The sequence below is a fragment of the Musca domestica genome, unplaced genomic scaffold (assembly GCF_030504385.1).
Source record: "Musca domestica strain aabys unplaced genomic scaffold, Musca_domestica.polishedcontigs.V.1.1 38, whole genome shotgun sequence".
NCBI classification, from domain to species: Eukaryota; Metazoa; Arthropoda; class Insecta; order Diptera; family Muscidae; genus Musca; species Musca domestica.
The window spans coordinates 8,045,698-8,064,695 of NW_026712324.1; the positions used below are offsets into that span (position 1 = coordinate 8,045,698).

The 18,998-nt window shown below is 36.0% G+C and overlaps 4 protein-coding genes across 4 annotated transcripts; 3 read left to right on the forward strand and 1 right to left on the reverse strand.

The window, feature by feature from the left end:
- Positions 1-2,189: 2,189 nt before the first annotated feature.
- Positions 2,190-2,640, forward strand: LOC101890057 (pupal cuticle protein Edg-78E-like). The gene is made up of 2 exons (XM_005189513.2): positions 2,190-2,198; positions 2,263-2,640. The coding sequence occupies exons 1-2, from the start codon at positions 2,190-2,192 to the stop codon at positions 2,638-2,640; spliced, it is 387 nt and encodes a 128-aa protein (XP_005189570.2).
- A 3,171-nt stretch (positions 2,641-5,811) lies between these two features.
- On the forward strand, positions 5,812-6,623 carry LOC101889889 (pupal cuticle protein Edg-78E). Its single transcript, XM_005189512.4, has 2 exons — positions 5,812-5,886; positions 5,946-6,623. The coding sequence occupies exons 1-2, from the start codon at positions 5,878-5,880 to the stop codon at positions 6,306-6,308; spliced, it is 372 nt and encodes a 123-aa protein (XP_005189569.3). The 5' UTR covers positions 5,812-5,877; the 3' UTR covers positions 6,309-6,623.
- Positions 6,624-11,382: 4,759 nt separating this feature from the next.
- On the forward strand, positions 11,383-11,875 carry LOC101889719 (pupal cuticle protein Edg-78E-like). The gene is made up of 2 exons (XM_005189511.3): positions 11,383-11,391; positions 11,459-11,875. Exons 1-2 carry the CDS (start codon positions 11,383-11,385, stop codon positions 11,873-11,875), a joined length of 426 nt encoding a protein of 141 aa, XP_005189568.1.
- Positions 11,876-17,368: 5,493 nt separating this feature from the next.
- Positions 17,369-18,070, reverse strand: LOC101889553 (pupal cuticle protein Edg-78E). The gene is made up of 2 exons (XM_005189510.4): positions 18,002-18,070; positions 17,369-17,930 (listed from the first exon to the last, which is right to left on the reverse strand). The coding sequence occupies exons 1-2, from the start codon at positions 18,008-18,010 to the stop codon at positions 17,568-17,570; spliced, it is 372 nt and encodes a 123-aa protein (XP_005189567.3). The 5' UTR covers positions 18,011-18,070; the 3' UTR covers positions 17,369-17,567.
- Positions 18,071-18,998: the final 928 nt, after the last annotated feature.

Genomic DNA, 18,998 nt, shown 5'->3' on the forward strand with positions numbered 1-18,998 from the left:
TATATATCATGTTTGGTGCATAACATGTATGAAATCGGCCGAAATATATATGTTAGCTATATCCAAACCTCAACTGATTTCAATATAATTTGGCAATTTTTGCTGGTGCCAGATTTTGTCTCTCTCGCTTTGGGTGCATCATATATGTGAAATCGGCTGAGTATATATATGGGAGCTATAATCAAATCTGAGCGTATTTGAATATAATTTGTCAAATTTATTTTTGTACCAAATTTAGCCACTCATGCCGAATTTCGTTGGAATCGGAAATACGTATCGTGTTTTGTGCATCAAATATGTGAAATCGGTCGAAAATATATATGAGAGCTATATCCAAATCTGAATCGATTTTAATATAATTTGACAAATGTATATTTGTTTTAATTTCCGCTACACATTCCAAATTTCATTGAAATTAGAGATACATAGCGTGTTTGGTGCATCAAATACATGAAATCGGTCGAAAATATATATGGGAGCTATATCCAAATCTGAACCGATATCAATTTAATTTGACAAATTCATTTTGGCTCCCAATTCCGTTACTTATTTTAAATTTCATTACAATTGGAAATACATGTCGTGTTTGGTCCACCAAATACATGAAATCGGCCGAAAATGTATATGGGAGCTATATCCAAATCTGAACCGATTTCAATATAATTTGACAAATTTATTTTCGGATTAAATCCCGTCACACATTCCAAATTTCATTGGAATCGAACATTCATATTGTGTTTGGTGCATCAAATGCTTGAAATCGGCCGAAAATATATATGGGAGCTATATCCAAATCTGAACCGATTACAATATAATTTGGCAAACTTATTTTTGTTCCAAATTACGTTACGTATTCCAAATTTGGAGACTGCATCTTCAACCAATCAATAGATATGTGCATGTAAAATCTAAATTTTTGGGAGGTACCTCCGATTCTGATGCTATATCTCCAGTTCCAAGTGGAAATTCAAAAATGTGTATAGCCTATGTTACTTTCAGACGATGTTGCAGTATATATGGAAATTTTCAGGAAAATCTATTCAGCGGTTTTCGAGTCCATAAATTACAAACAAACAAACAAACAAACAAACATACAAACATTTTCCTCTTTTATATATATATATATATATATATATATATATATATATATATATATATATATATATATATATATATATATATATATAATATATATATAAAATATAATAATAATATAGATGTATAGATAGATTAAAAAGTATGCGTGGTCAGTTCCTCAGCCCCCAAACCAATACTTAGGGTTGGAGGGAAGGTCAACAGTATCTCGTGTAATAATTTTTAAACCAATATCTGCATTATTTGGGAAATATAAGGATTTTAGATAAATCGAAATAGTGGGCGTAAAAGGAGGCGTGGTCAATATTTTTTTCTTTTAAAACCTAACTCGGGGTATGACAAACGTTTGTACAAAAAATTATGCAAATCGGTCCAGCCGTTTTCAACTGATTCCGTTACCAACAAACAACAATTGATTTTTATATATATAGATTTACTTACATCCGATACGAAATGGATAATATTGGTCCATTCCTTCGGAACCTACTCCATAGAGGGTTTACAATTTGAATAATCATAACATAAATATAAATATATGACAGGATTATAACCCTGTCGGCAAAACCGACACATCTTTTATTCCCCATAATTTTGCAACCTCTGGATCCATAATGTTGATATAAATGTTATATGTTTCAATACATACCTAAATGCCTGTATATATTTCAGGTGGCGTCACTCCCACTAAATACAGCATGTGTTCCAAATATAACTTTGAATGATTTAATAACAGTGGTTTTCACTTTTTCATGCCATCAAGTCATGGACGCTCATAATTTCATAGCTTTTAACACAAAACATAATATTTTATTTCGAAAATGTTCTACTTCCTTGTGAACTCGAACTTATTTGGCGTGAACTTATTTGTGTTCTTCTTCTGAAAATGGGTGTTTTTCTTCTAAGGAGAATATCCGAAATGCAAAATTTTTGTTTTTTTTTTTTTTTCTATCCAATTAAGGAAGGTCATGGTGCTAAACAACTTGTAAACTATAACAAAACTCTTAATATTCTCGAAATATAAAAACAAACGGGTTCTTGAGGAAATGCAACAGTGCCAAATCATCGCTGTTTGGTTGAAACTCATCAGAAGCGTCATGCAGTTGGTAAGCTTGAAAATTGCATTTTCCAAAATATAGGAGTAACACTACAAGAAAAATATTTTTCTAGATTCCCGTTTTTTTAATCCTGCCATTATTCACATCCTTTGCTTATGCCAATTACAATGAAAAAGATGCCATAATTCTTCAAATCAGCAATGCCAATCACCCCGACTCGAAGGGCAATTATCGTTATGCATTTGAGACCTCAAATGCCATTCAAATACAGGCCGCCGGCAATGCGGCTGGGGTTGTTGGTGAAGTGAATTTTGTCTCGCCCGATGGTAGGGTGTTCGAGTTAACCTATACCGCCGATGAGAATGGTTATCATCCATTGGCAACATTTTTACCCACACCACCGCCGATACCGGATTACATAAAACGTTCTCTGGAATATATAAGGAATCACAAACAACAGAGACGGAAAACAACTCGGCAGAATAACTGAACGGAGAAAATGAAATGTTGAAGTTCCAGTTCCTATATTTCTTAAGTGTTATGTGTTGTTGTTCAAAACTTTTTTTTTGAATTGAGTATTACTAAGTAGAAGAAAAAATAAAAAGAAGAAGATTTAAATTTATTTCGAGAAGGATCGGGTTTTGTAATTTCTGAAAAAAAAAACTGATGCGAGTTCTATGAAAACTCAAATGGAATTTTGAACACAATATTTATAGTCAATCAATCCAAGTGCAAACACCATAAAATCTGTAGGCAGTAGAAGACCTCCAGGCCTTCTATTAATAGCAGAGAAACTTAAGGTCTTCTAAAAGCAGTAGATTACCTTCAGGTCGTCTATAGAGAGTAAATTGTCTTAAGGTCTTCTATATGCAGTGCAAGACATCTAGGTCATCCATGGCCTTCAATTCATCTTCTGTAGGCAGAAGAAGACTTCAAGGCCATCTATAGACAGTCGAAGACCTCAGGATCTTCTATAGATAGTAGAAGACCTCAAGGTCTTCTATAGACAGCAGAAGACCTCAAGGTCGTATTTAGACAGCAGAAGACCTCAAGGTCTTCTATAGACAGCAGAAGACCTCAAGGTCGTCTTTAGACAGCAGAAGACCTCAAGGTCTTCTATAGACTGCAGAAGACCTCAAGGCCTTCTTTGGGCAGTAGAAGACCTCAATGTCTTCTATAGACAATAGAAGACCTCAAGGTCTTCTATAGACAATAGAAGACCTCAAGGTCTTCTATAGACAAAAGAAGACCTCAAGGTCTTCTATAGGCAAAAGAAGACCTCAAGGTCTTCTATAGGCAAAAGAAGACCTCAAGGTCTTCTATAGGCAAAAGAAGACCTCAAGGTCTTCTATAGGCAAAAGAAGACCTCAAGGTCTTCTATAGACAGCAGAAGACCTCAAGGTCGTCTATAGACAGCAGAAGACCTCAAGGTCTTCCATAGACAGCAGAAGACCTCAAGGTCTTCTATAGACAGCAGAAGACCTCAAGGCCTTCTTTGGGCAATAGAAGACCTCAAGGCCTTCTTTGGGCAGTAGAAGACCTCATTGTCTTCTATAGACATTAGAAGACCTCAAGGTTTTCTATAGACAAAAGAAGACCTCAAGGTCTTCTATAGACAAAAGAAGACCTCAAGGTCTTCTATAGACAGCAGAAGACCTCAAGGCCTTCTTTGGGCAATAGAAGACCTCAAGGCCTTCTTTGGGCAGTAGAAGACCTCATTGTCTTCTATAGACAATAGAAGACCTCAAGGTTTTCTATAGACAAAAGAAGACCTCAAGGTCTTCTATAGACAAAAGAAGACCTCAAGGTCTTCTATAGACAAAAGAAGACCTCAAGGTCTTCTATAGACAATAGAAGACCTCAAGGTCTTCTATAGACAAAAGAAGACCTCAAGGTCTTCTATAGACAAAAGAAGACCTCAAGGTCTTCTATAGACAAAAGAAGACCTCAAGGTCTTCTTTAGACAAAAGAAGACCTCAAGGTTTTCTACAGGCAGTATAAGTTTTATTTAGGCAGTAGAAGACTTGAGGTCTTCTATAGAGAGAAAAACTCTTGTATAGAGAAAAAAATATGTTAAACTCTTCTATAAACAGTAGATGACATCAAGGTCTTCTATAGACAGTAAAAGACCTCAAGGTATTGCATAGATAGTAGATAACCTTAAGGTCTTCTTTGTGCAGTAGTGGACCTCAAGGGCAGTAGTGGACCTCTGTAGATCTCCAGGTCTTCTATGTGCAGTAAAAAACTTCTTTAGATACAAACAGACCTCAAAGCCTTCTATGGACCGTAAAAAATCTCATGTTCTTCTATAGACAATGGAAAACCTCAAGGTTTCTATAGGGAGTAGAAGAGCTCAAAGTATTTTGTAGACAAGTCGTCTGTAGACAGTAGAAGACCTCAAGGTCTCCAACAGACAGTAGAAAATCACATGGTCTTCTATTGGCAGAAGAAGACCTCCAGGTCTTCTATAGACAGTAGAAAATTACATGCTCTTCTATTGGCAGTAGAAGACCTCAAGGTTTTCTATAGACAGTGGAAGACCTCAAAATCCTCCATAGACAGTAGAAGACCTGAAAGTCTCTTAGTCGAAGACCTCAGGATTTTCTTTATACAGTATCATGGTCACATGGTCTTCTATTGGCAGAAGAAGACCTCCAGGTCTTCTATAAACAGTAGAAAACCTTAAGGTCTTATATTGGCAGTAGAAGACCTCAAGGGGTTCTATAGAGAGTAGAAGACCTCAAAATCCTCCATAGACAGTAGAAGACCTCAAAGTCTCCATAAACAGTAAAAGACCTCAAAATCCTCCATAGACAGTAGAAGACCTCAAAGTCTCCATAAACAGTAAAAGACCTCAATGTCGTCTATAAACAGTAGAAGATCTCAAGGCCTTCTATAGACAGTAGAACCTTCTTTGGGCAGTAGTGGATCTTAAGATCTTCTGTAGGCAGAAGATCTAATGACATTTTTTAGATAAAAGAAGAGCCTTAGGCCTTCTATGGCCCGTAAAAGACCTCAAGTTCTACAGCCAATGGAAGAGCTCACGGTCTTCTTCAGGGAGTAGAAGACCTCAGTCAAGGGTCTCTATAGGCAGTTCAAGACCTTAAGAATTTCTATAGACAATAGAAAATATGATGGTCTCTATGGGCAATAGAAGTCATCAAGATCTAATTCCCAAGAGCGACCCCTTTCTTTTTGAGACAAAAAATGCTGTTTGAGCATCTCAAATTTTCCACCTAAATAGATTATCCAACGTTTCGAAATATGTGTAAAACAAAATCTTTTTGAACTTTTCAAATGAAAATCTCGCAAGACTTAGATGTCAAAATAAAATAGAAATCCTTCATCACAACTTAAAAATGACACCAAAAAAACGAAAACGTTAAAAACGCAACTGCATCTCAATGCAAAATAATTTACAAGAATTAATCAAATCAAGTTTATGCAAATAGTGCAACACCAGTTGAGACGCAACGCATCAACTAATGTGTGGATGGACGGGCAGACAAACGGATAGACTGGCCGGTCGACCTGCAAACAAATAGTAATTTAATTTGGCTTAAAAAAGCTAGAAAACGAATTAAGTCAACCGAGAAGAAAAATTCCAACAAGGCGTATAAAAACTTCTGTGAGGCCAAGAAAATTAAGCAGTTCTCAGTCATCATCTGAAAGCAGCGGGTGTTTTGTATTCAAAGTTTTGTTTTCGAAGGAAAATCTAAAGAACAATATGAAATTCGTAAGATTTTAAAAATAAATGTGAACATATTTAGGTTAACGGACCTTTTTTTCTTGCAGTTCCTTTGCCTAGTCCTCATCTCAATGGCCGCCTGGGTGTTGTGTGACAACATCGACAAGGATGCCCAAATCCAAAGTCTAGTCAATGAGGCTGCCGATCCAGAGGGTAATTTCCATTATGCCTTTGAAACCTCAAATGGCATCCAGGCTCAAGAGGCAGGCAATGCCCAGGGTGCCACCGGCTCCTTTAATTACATTTCACCCGAAGGCGAACACATTTCTCTGAGCTACACCGCCGATGAAGAAGGCTATCATCCTGTCGGAGATCATTTGCCAACCTCACCACCAATACCCGCTGAAATCTTGCGTTCCTTGGAATACATTCGTGCCCACCCACCAGCCAACTATCAGGAGAAGAAGTAAATAAAATGGAAGTTGCCGTAGTTAGGAAAGGAGGAGCAAGAAATGTTGCAATCACCAAGTTATATTTTGTCAGCAAGGACGAAGAGAATGTTATTCCATGTTTTCATCCCAACCAATTTACCAAGCAACCATATAATGCCATTATAGCGTGCATTCTTATTATTTTCTATCATTTTTTTTTCTTTATTATTAATTGTTAAGGCTGTAAATAACACACACACACACATCAGTTAGAAGTTCTCAGTTATGCTAAGTTAAGGAGAAGTCACTTCAAATGTTGTGCGAAAAGAAATAAAAACTATGCAAGTCAATAAAATGTGAATAATCGAAACGAAATAGGATGGAGGAAGGTTATTCCTTAAAAAATAGAAAGGCAAATAAATTAGGTTCCTCATCAGAAACTGATGAAGTGAGGTTCCTCAGTAACAAGTATCCAGTATCATCAGCTGATTGATGTTTGGTGCTGACGTTGCAAAAATATTTACAAATTTCGGGCAATAATTGAATTTATTTTCAGACAATAACCATTCAACATTATATCACAACTAAAGAATATGAATATGAGAATACATAATACAGGGTTGCCCATATTCGACGGACCTTTGGGCCATTTGGGCCCATTCCAAGGAGGCTTGTCCGCAGGCAACATTCTTTGCGTCAATTAAATTTTGTACGGGAACAAATGCAAATCAATGCGAATAATCCGTTGTAAAGTGGACCGAGCCATGCCCAACTGCTGAGAACGGCGTTTTTGGGATGTTCTTGGGGACCTCTCAACACTGGCTCGTACGGCAGCGATATTCTCGGCCGATCGCCTTGGTCGACTTTTATATGGCCTCTTCGGATTAGAAAGAGCCTTACCAGTCGAAAATTTTTCGTATAAACGCTTAATAGTGTTCTTAGAAGGCGCACTTCTCACATTTTTTTCACAATTGACTTCTTCTCTTGAATGGAAATTTCAACTATTTCAGAGCGCTCGCGTGACGTGTATTGGTTCATGGTAAAAATCTGCTTGGACTAACGCTTCAAACGCGGTATGTCATTAATCGATGTGACATCTCTGTCAAAAGTTATGGCGTTGCCAAATGGGTCCGTCGAATATGGACAACCCTGTATTAATATTTGGACCCTATGAAAAGTTTTAAACATCTCAATTTTTTCAGCTATAATTTATAACTTTAATTTTTCAATATGGCTGCGATCAATGATTGAAATATACGTTTGGGCCATGTTGAATTATCGACTTTAAGAGTCTGAGAAAAAAAATCTTAAACATATACGTATGGAGCGTAAGAAAAATATTTAGAAGAAATCCACTTTAGTGTCCTGAAAAAATATAAAAACTAGTGTAAAAGGAGGAGTTAAAAAGCAGCTAAGTTTGGCCGGGCCGACTAGAAAAATTAAAAAAAATCCGTCAAAAAATACCGTTCAAATGAAATCCGTTAGCCAAGTCATGCTAGGAACACAATTGGAGCGAACGACGAATTTTTTCGCGGCGTATGTTCGTCGTCAAAAATAAAACACATATGTGTATATGGAAGTGCACACAATCACGGCACCGGCGAAAATTTCGTCGGTCGCCGCGAACTCAATTAGCTTTATTTCTATTTCATACGCCGGCGACCGGCGAACAAAACAGTACAAGGTGGCCATACTTGTACGAATTTTATGTGTTTTAGTAAATAAAGTTACTTTTTACTTTAAAATTTGTTATGGTCACTCTACTATCTGTTACTCGTATAAAAAAAACATAATTAATTTGTTTATTTATTTGTGTACTTGCGCCTGAGAGAAGATGGATATCAGTGAATTTATAATAGAGAAGATGGACATAAGTGAAATTATAATAGAGAACGTAAAGAATTATGTGTTCTTGTATAACTTCATCAGCTGTTTTATAATTTCGTCGGTATTGTGTTCCATACGACGAATTTTCGCGGCTCATTTTGTCGCCGCGTAGGGCGAAATTCGTCGTTCGCTCCAATTGTGTTCCTAGCATCATTTGTGTCATAGGCTGCAGTAACGGTTCCGAACTTTATATTCGAAATTTCAATTCAGGTGAATAATGTCGCAAAAATCATGAAAATACTGAATATCCGGGGGTAGCGTTATATGGACGCTATATTAAAACGTGACCTATGTAGACATTTTTCTTCTAGGGGGTAAAATACTCAGAAAGAACCCCTTGTGTATTTAAGACAATTCCAATTCCAATTCCATCCGATATTCGGTATTCTGATGATTTTAGCCACATTTTTTAATGGTATTGTCTAAAAATCCACACAAGGAGTTCCCTGTGAGAACTTTATCCCCTGAAAGAGAATTGTCTATACAAGTCCACAATATCGTATATCCCCAATTCCAATTCTGTTATATGGGGGATATACGATATTGTGGACTTGTATAGACAATTCTCTTTCAGGGGGCAAACTCCTTTACACATTGAATATTTTTGGATGGCCATCCGAAACTGCTTGGCTTTTGCAATGTGCGGTAACCCCCATTCAAATATGCGTGAGGATCGGGCGATAATTACGACCTGCCGACAATTTTGCAGTTTTTTGGTCCATTTCAACCCCTAAATATATGGCGATCATCTCCAAAAAGAGTAGGCTTCTATTCTGACCCTCATCTTACCCCCATACAAAATTTCGTAAGGATCGGGCCATAAATGCGATCTGTATATGATATCCTGATAATCTAACTACTTAGTTTTGTTAGCTGTAGAAATATTACCAAATGTTTAATTCAAAATGAAAATATGCCAAAAATATGACAAAATTGAAAAAATATGAGAAAATGTTACAAATCCAATATTTTCATCTTTAGAGAGATATTTTTATGCGATATTTTAGGCGTTTTTTTCTTTTCTGCCAAGAGGCCATTCTGAATTAATGAGAACTGTCGAAATCAGTTCAGCCGTTCTCGACATATAAGAGATCTTTCAAGCATATCTTCTTTAATAGACATATATATCGCACATATTTTGCTATATATCCGATTTGTTGGATGTTAACATCAATGTAAAAGCCAGAAGTAAACTTGTCATGGCTTTGTGATTTCGACGGGATTTAAAATATTCACGGTTTAATGAAAAATGTAGAATTTTTTCAACACAAAAGATATGGTCTATTTTACCCGCTAAATATTATCCGATGACCACCCAAATTGGTAGGCTTCTTCCCCGCCCTAAACTCTAGCTACATGCGATTGGTCTATAATTGCGACCTGTATAGCTACTGCAAAATCCGACATTTTTTCAGTATTTGGTCCATTTCAACCCCTAAACATTTGGCGATCATCTCCAAAAGAAATAGGCTTCTATTCTGACCCTAACCCCACTTTCGTGCAAAATTTTGTAAGGATCGGGCCATAATTGCGACCTGTAGCGTGATTACAAATTAACATGGACAGTCGGACGGACGGACATACATAGCTAGATCGACTCAGCTCGGCGAGCTAGGAAGATCCATATATACTTTCCTATATGGGAAACCAGTATTTCGAGGTGTTACATAAATTCTGGCCCAATCAAACTTATAATACCCCCAACACATAGTGTTGTAAGAAACAATCCTTGATATTCCGAATGATTTTTAAGTACTCCAATTATGTATCCCAAAATCCTGAGGAAATTTTCCATTACAATCAAGGGGTATTTAGAGCATTTAGGGTAAATTAGTAGGGTATAACATGGTCGACCCCGCCCGGCTATAGTAGTTTTTTATACCCTCCACCACAAAGTGGTCAGGGTATTATGTCTTTGTGCATTTGTTTGTAACAGACAAAAGGAAACGAGATAGACCCATAGTTCTTTTTGATGATCTGCATAGAATCACTTTCTGAGTCGATTTATGCATGTCAGTCCGTCTGTCCGTCCGTCTGTCCATGTATTTTTGTGAAGAAAGTACAGTTCGTGTTTATTACTCGATCCAGATGAAATTTTGCACAAATCATTTGTTTGACCCAAGGACAAACCCTATTGAAATTGGAGATAATCGGTCAAAATTTTGATACAGCTCCCATATATATCTTCGTCCGATTTGTCTTTTATTGTGCACCAAACGTCTAATATTAGCCCCAATAGGATGGAGTTTGGCACTTACGATCAAATTGAGTTTAGAAAAAGGTATGTCAAATTTGGTGAAAATCGGTTCAGATATAGCTACAGCTCCCATACATATTTGTTCAATTTGTCCTACGCAGCCGCAATGTGCACTCCATAGTAACGATATTCGGGGTATCAAAAATAGCCCAGAAATATATTGCCGAATTTTATCGAGGTCGGTTAAAATTTGGATGTAGCTCCCATATCTTTATCCGATTGAAGTTAATTGTGCACCAAATTGGTAATACAAGCCCGAATTGTTAAGACACAAATGCCTCGGCATATTTAGTAGAAATCGATTCAGTGGAGGATATTCTTCTTATATATTTGTTCCTTTGGACTTTAAATTATAAATATAATCGCTGTTGGTATGATTGAATTCTCACAAATTCCCCATAAAAACTTTTAGTTGTTATGTGAAGCTACACTAAGTATGCAAAGTGGTGTATGGTATCATAAAGTCGGCCCCGCCCGACTTCAAGTCTTTCTTTACTGGTTACTTATTGAATATGCAAGTGATACAAAATATTATTTTGAGTATGAATGAAGCTGCGGACATAATATCATAACGTAAATGTGTATTTTATTTATGCAACCGTTTGATGATTTTAATGTCTAAAATGATTTATTGAATATTAAAAAAAAAGCTTCTAGTGCTGAGTTAGTAAATGAAACATTTTTTTTTATTCGGGCAATAAATATATTTTGAAAGTAAATGTTCCACAGTAAATAAAAATACATGACGTCTAAATGCATAATTTCTAAATTTTCCCATTGGATCAAATATTAGATAAAACAACTTATTAAGGAAATTCTCGATTCAATTGCAACGAGAAAAAAAATAGTATTATGGGAGTGATGCAATTGATTTCGAAATCCACAAAATAAGAAATATATAAAACTGCTAACATTCCACAGAGTTTCAGGCAGTCATACAAAACTCTTCAAATTTAAATCAACATCAAAATGAATTTGGTAAATTGGTTTAATTTGAAAAAAAAAATGTTATTATACAAAACTAATGTCTACATTTTAATTTCAGTCAATATTTTTCGTCCTTTTGGTCCTGTTCCCCTTGGCGTATGGCAGACTCATCGATCGGAGAGCCCGAATTATACGTTCGAAATATAAGAGACCGGATAAGAGGGGAAACTATTATTATGCTTTTGAAACAACGAATCGAATTCAAGTCCAGGAGGCCGGTAATCCCGTAGGAGTAACGGGTGAGGTGAATTATGTTTCACCTGAAGGTCGTGTCATTGAATTGAAATATACTGCCGATGAGAATGGCTTCCATCCCGTGGGTAAACATCTGCCAACACCGCCACCCATTCCCGATTATATTCTCCGATCATTGGAATACATAAAAGCTCATCCCAATTCGGAAAATCGTGGAATGCAAATGAAGCCGAAGAAGACGAGGTCTAGGAAATATGGGCGTAATAAGAAACGGATGTAGATTGAATTTGAATGTTAAAATTAAACTATGTAATATTGAGTGTTAATACTAGAGATTTGAATTAATAAATTGTAACAAAAAATATAAAAAACTAAACTAAAACTAATCGCAGGTTTGAACGATGATATCTTTTTTACATACATTTCTGAAGAAAAACCAGTAAGGAAAGCTCAAAAGTCGGGCGGGGCCGATTATATGATACCCTACACCACTATGCATATTTAGTAGAGCTCTCGTAAAAAGGTTTATACAGGGCATTTCAGAGCTCTATGAGATATTTGGTACAAAATCAAAATATATCTAATTCTATCGTGCATTTTACGAACTATATCTATCTCTGAACCGGGTTTCTCCAAATTTGACGTATTAGCTTCTAGACTGAATTCGGTCTTATGTACGAAAATTCATGACATTTGGGCTGATATTGGTCATTTGATGCACAATTAACACGAAATCGGATGAAGATATATATGGGAGGCATATCCAAATCGGAACAGATTTTAATAAAATTAAAATCAACTATTTTTGGGCTTTATCTGATATCTGGTACCAAATATCATTCCTGTGGAGTGCATATTACGTATGTGAGGGACTAAAACACTATATCAGATGAAAGATATATATGGAAGCTATAGCTATATCTGAACCGATTTTTACTAAAATTGGTGTACTTGCTTCTAAGCTGGTTTCGGTCGGATTTGCCAAAATTGATGCTATTACGGCCATTTGGTGGTCAATCACCCGAAATCGGATGAAGATATATATGGGAGCTATATCCAAATCTGAACCGATTTCGATAAAATTTAAAACAGCTATTCCTGTGCTCCATCTAATACCTGGCACCAAATATCATTCCTGTGGAGTGCATATTACGAATGTGAGGGACTAAAACACTATATCAGATGAAAGATATATATGGAAGCTATAGCTATATCTGAACCGATTTTTACTAAAATTGGTGTACTTGCTTCTAAGCTGGTTTCGGTCGGATTTGCCAAAATTGATGCTATTACGGCCATTTGGTGGTCAATCACCCGAAATCGGATGAAGATATATATGGGAGCTATATCCAAATCTGAACCGATTTCGATAAAATTTAAAACAGCTATTCCTGTGCTCCATCTAATACCTGGCACCAAATATCACGGTTGTGGAGTGAATATTACGAATGTAAGGGACTAAAACACTAAATCGGATGAAACATATATATGGTTGCTATATCTATATCTGAACCGATTTTCACTAAATTTGATATACTTGCTTCTAGGCTGAATTTGGTCCGATGTACTAAAATTCAGTCCATTTGGACTTATATCGGCCATTTGGTGCACAATTAACTCGAAATCGGATGAAGATATATATGGGAGCTATATCCAAATCTGAACCTATTTCAATAAAATTACAAACAGCTATTTCTGGGCTGTATCTTATATCTGGTACCAAATATCATTCTTGTGGAGTGCATATTACGAATGTGAGAGGCTTAAAATATAGCTGTTTCTGAACCGATTTTCTCCAAATTTGTTGTATTTGCTTTAAGGCTAATCTCGGTCACATATGCCAAAATTCGGCCATTTGGGCTGATATTGGCCATTTGGTGGTCAATTAACCCGAAATCGGATGAAGATATATATGGGAGCTATATCCAAATCTGAACCGATTTCGATAAAATTTAAAACAGCTATTTCTGTGCTCCATCTAATACCTGGTACCAAATATCACGGTTGTGGAGTGCATAGTAGGAATGTGAGGAACTTAAAGATCAAATCGGATGAAAGATATATGTGGGAGCTATAGCTATATCTGAACCGATTTTCTCCAAATTTGATATACTTGCTTCTAGGCCGAACTCGGTTGGGTGTGCCAAAATTCAGGTAATTTAGACTGATAGTGGACATTTGGTGCACATTTAACCCGAAATCGGATGAAGATATATATGGGAGCTATATCTAAATTTGATCCGATTCTCACCAATTTCAATAGGGTTCGTCCTTGGGCCAAAAAAATATTGTTTGGAAAATTTCATCTCAATCGGATAATAAATGCGACCTGCATTTTGTTCACAAGAATACATGGACAGACGGACGGACGGACGGACGGACAGACGGACTGACATGCATAAATCGACTCAGAAGGTGATTCTATGAAGGTTCTCAAAAGTAACTATGGGTCTATCTCGTTTCCTTCTCCATGTTACAAACAAATGCACAAAGACATAATACCCTTACCACTATGTGGTGTAGGGTATAAAAAGAAACTATTAGAGTTACATAACTGGATTGATTTGTTAGGAATATTCGTTTATAATAATCGTTCGGAGATTATCAGAGTGAAAAACCATTTTGCGTACTAAGTATACATTTCGACGATCACCTTAATGTATCAAATTTGCTGTCCAACCTTGATTCTCATTACAACGTTTTTACCACTATCGGTTCATATGGTATCATATTAGAAGTTCAGTACAATTTTAGAACTTTTTCGTAACTTTAAAGTTCGAGTTTCCCAAAAAGCCTTTGGTACATCTATCTTGCACCGCATCAGTGACTCTCATTTCAAATTTTAGAATTCTAGATCATTTTGTTTGTCCAATATTAAGTTAAAAATTTTTAGCACATTTAAGTACTTTTCGTACTCTTTAACCATGAAAATCCAGACTTATAAGAAACCTACTCACCAAGACTGTCCAGCGTGTAAAATGTCAAGATTCCTGCTTGAGCCGTTTCGCCTGGTCGTTGATGAGTGACTCAGTGAGTCAATCATGTTTTATTAGATATTCCTTCAAATACAATCAAACATATAAATGTGGATTTTTTGGAATATATTTTAAAGGCTTTCTAAAGTGTATTTTTAAAGAATAGGTTTTCAAAGACCATCAGACTTTTTTTATAAATCCTCAAAACCCTTTTTATTAGATTTTATCAGCAACTTTTATAGCTTCAGCATTTTTTATAATTTCTATCTGGATCCAAAGATTTTTTGTGGGCCCCAACATGTTTTTATTCATTTTTTTCGGATCATATATCAGAGTCCTAAATGTAAATATCATTTCTCAAATGTGTCTTTTTATTAATTTCCTCTTCTCAAGGTCTCAAATTTGATTTTTGTACCATTTTTCCGGCTCCCAAATGGATTCTTCAAGATTTCTTCCCAGGGTCCTTCCCAGATTTCTTGAAGGTTCTAACTTTCAATTTTTTTTCTGATTCTCACATGGACCCAAACGTTAATGATTTTTCTGAAGGTTCCCAATTGTAGATTTTTCTTTGACTTTATCAGGGACCTAAACGCGGATTTTTAAATATTTTTTTCAGTAATATTATTTTCTTTTTTGAACTCACATATGCAAGATTTTAGGTTAGGGTCCCAAACGCGGATTTTTAAATATTTTTTATTTTGTGAGGATCTCAAATACCGATTTAATAATGATTTTTTCTGAGTTTTTAAAATCTTACTGGTCCAAATGCGAATTCTTTTTATATTTTTTCCAAGATCTCCGTATAAATTTTTCTCAGGGTCCGAAAAGTCAGGATAACAAAAAGGGATTTCTGATTTTTGAGGTTCCAAAAGAGACTATTATATTCTTTCCCAGAACTAAATGTTGAGTTTTTGTAATTTTTCTTGTATTAAATGTGGATTTTTTAAATTCTTTCTCCCAGGTGCACTAACTTGTTTTGTTTTTTAATTAATCTCACCTCAGATATTTCTTAGAGTCTCAAACACAATTTTTTCCTACATTTTTTATCAGGATCTTAAAAGCGTTTTTTATATTTTTTTCTTGGGGTCCCAAACTTTGATTATACCCTACACCACATAGTGGTAAGGGTATTATGTCTTTGTGCATTTGTTTGTAATATGGAGAAGGAAACGAGATAGACCCATAGTTACTTTTGAGAACCTTCATAGAGTCACTTTCTGAGTCGATTTATGCATGTCCGTCCGTCTGTCCGTCCGTCCGTCCGTCTGTCCAGGTATTCTTGTGAACAAAATGCAGGTCGCATTTATTATCCGATTGAGATGAAATTTTCCAAACAATATTTTTTTGGCCCAAGGACGAAATTGAAATTGGTGAGAAATTGAAATTGGTGAGAATCGGATCAAATTTAGATATAGCTCCCATATATATCTTCATCCGATTTCGGGTTAAATGTGCACCAAATATCCACTATCAGTCCAAATTACCTGAATTTTGGCACACCCAACCGAGTTCGGCCTAGAAGCAAGTATATCAAATTTGGAGAAAATCGGTTCAGATATAGCTATAGCTCCCATATATATCTTTCATCCGATTTGATCTTTAAGTTCCTCACATTCCTACAATGCACTCCACAACCGTGATATTTGGTACCAGGTATTAGATGCAGCCCAGAAATAGATGTTTGTAATTTTATCGAAATCGGTTCAGATTTGGATATAGCTCCCATATATACCTTCATCCGATTTCGGGTTAATTGTGCACCAAATGGCCGATATAAGTCCAAATGGACTGAATTTTAGTACATCGGACCGAGTTCGGCCTAGAAGCAAGTATATCAAATTTAGTGAAAATCGGTTCAGATATAGATATAGCAACCATATATAATTTTCATCCAATTTAGAGTTTTAGTCCCATACATTCGTAATATTCACTCCACAACCGTGATATTTGGTACCAGGTATTAGATGGAGCACAGGAATAGCTGTTTTAAATTTTATCGAAATCGGTTCAGATTTGGATATAGCTCTCATATATATCTTCATCCGATTTCGGGTTAAATGTGCACTAAATGGTCAATATCAGCCCAAATCACCAGTCTAGAAGAAGAAGAAGAATACGTAAAATTTGGAGAAACCCGGTTCAGAGATAGCTATAGTTCGTAAAATGCACGATAGAATTAGATAGATTCTGATTTTGTACCAAATATCTCATAGAGCTCTGAAATGCCCTGTATAAACCTTTTTACGAGAGCTCTACTAAATATGCATAGTGGTGTAGGGTATCATATAGTCGGCCCCGCCCGACTTTTGAGCTTTCCTTACTGGTTTATATTTGTTTCTCAAACAAAAATTTTAAACATTTTGTCTCAGAATTCGAAATGCAAATTTTTAGTACTTTTTTCCTCAACGTCTTACGTGTGCATTTTTTTATGTGTGTTCGCGGAGCCCATTTTGTCTTAGAAACCGAAATGCAAATTTTAATACTTTTTTCCTCATTCCTTATGTGTTTCAAGGCGTCTAATACGATATTTTTTCTCAGAGTCCTCAACTTGAATCTTTGAATGTTGTTCTTAAAAGTATCAGAACCCCAACAAAAATTTTAATTATTTAATTTAATTATTTTTAATTATTTTTTAGGGGTCACAATTTTGGATTTTGTAATAATTTTTGAATTGAAATTCAGATCCACAAATTTCTCTAATTCGATTCTTCAGCAACTACCTAGGGCCCTGCTTCAAATTCAAACCAGTCAGAATTATTCTTTAGTAAAAAAAGTTTTTATTTCTGATTTTTTTGCACTTAAAACAACTTGCTCAACTTAACCTAAAAAAAAACATTGAAATGTTGAAATTCCATATTTTCTTTACAAATCTATCAACAGCCTTATTTTTTAAAAAAAATGGGTAAGGGAAAGTCATGGTATCTAAGGGGTGGAAATCGTCCTTGTTGCTTTTCGCTGGCAGGGTCATAACTCTAAACATTTACTAAACGGAACTCATTAATGTTGTTCCTTCAGCTGTGGTGGAGGATGGGAACGAATGTATTCCAAGGCACGCAAAACGTAGGCCGGAACTGGTGGTGGAGTGGGCAAATGATCTCCGACAGGATGATAACCTTCCTCATCGGCTGTGTAGCTTAGATTGATGTGTTCGCCTTCGGGTGAAACATAATTCACCGAACCACTGATTCCGGCTGGATTTCCCACGGCTTGGACTTGTATGCCATTCGAGGTCTCATAGGCATATTGGAAGTTGCCCTCTGGATCGGCAGCATCATTGGTCAGACTGCGAATTTCGGCATCCTTATCAATGTTTTCGCCAGAAATGACACCAGCCACGGCGACGACAGCTAAGCAGATGAACTGAAAACATGAAAATCGTTTGTTAATGTTACCCATCCCACACACGATGTAGGTCAGTGTTTCAAACTTACCAATTTCATTGTTACTGGGGTTTGTTGTTTTTAATATCGACTGTGTCTTGTCGTTGGAAATTACAATTGAGAACTGTTTAAAGTGATCAACCATTCAATGGTTTTTATACTCTGTATCCCCGATAAGCCAATGCGGAAAAAAGGGGTCAACCCAGCGACAACATATTTTTTGGCATTTTTTGCCAAAAATTCAAAAAAAAAATCAAAACTCACAAAACATGTTTCGTTCATTTTTTGTGGCTAATCAACCAGAAAAAATCCTTTCAGCCAAGATGACTTTGAAATAATTCAGTCTGCACACAGCTGGACAGACGGACGGGAAGTTCAGTTGAACAGACATTTGCAACATCTTCGTTTTGTTTCGTTGTTGCTTTCATTGTTGTCGTCTTTTATCATTGCCATGAATGAACTGAACTTTGGTGAGAGGAGCATCTGAAGTCTGCTGCTGCTAAGGAAGTCAGCAGCTGTCTGCAAAAAAAAAAACAAGTCTTCTTCATTTTTTTGTTTTAAAAGGGATTTTTTAATTAAGTTAACATTACAATATTGCCAAAAATAGCAAGATGTACGCACCATGTTTATGGGGAAGGTTATATATTATATTCATTAATGTACCCTCTGCTCGACGCACGGTAGGGGGTGTTCCATTGTCAATGGGAGCTTTTCAAAATAATATTAACAACTTGGTAGAGATTAAAACCAGTAAAGAAAGTCTTAAACCACTTTGCTAATTTAGTAGAGCTGCGCATAACAATTAAAAGTTTTTATGGGAGAATTCAATCATACACGCTATGATTATAATTTAAAGTTCAAAGGCCTAAATATGCCGAAGCATTTGTTTCTTTTAAATTCGGAATTGTATGGTCCATTTGGTGCACAATTAATTTGAAATCGGGTAAAGATATATATGGGAGCTATATCCAAATCTAAACCGATCTCGATAAAATTTGGTAAAGATATTTCTGAGCTGTATTTGATATATTTCCCTGAATATCGTTGT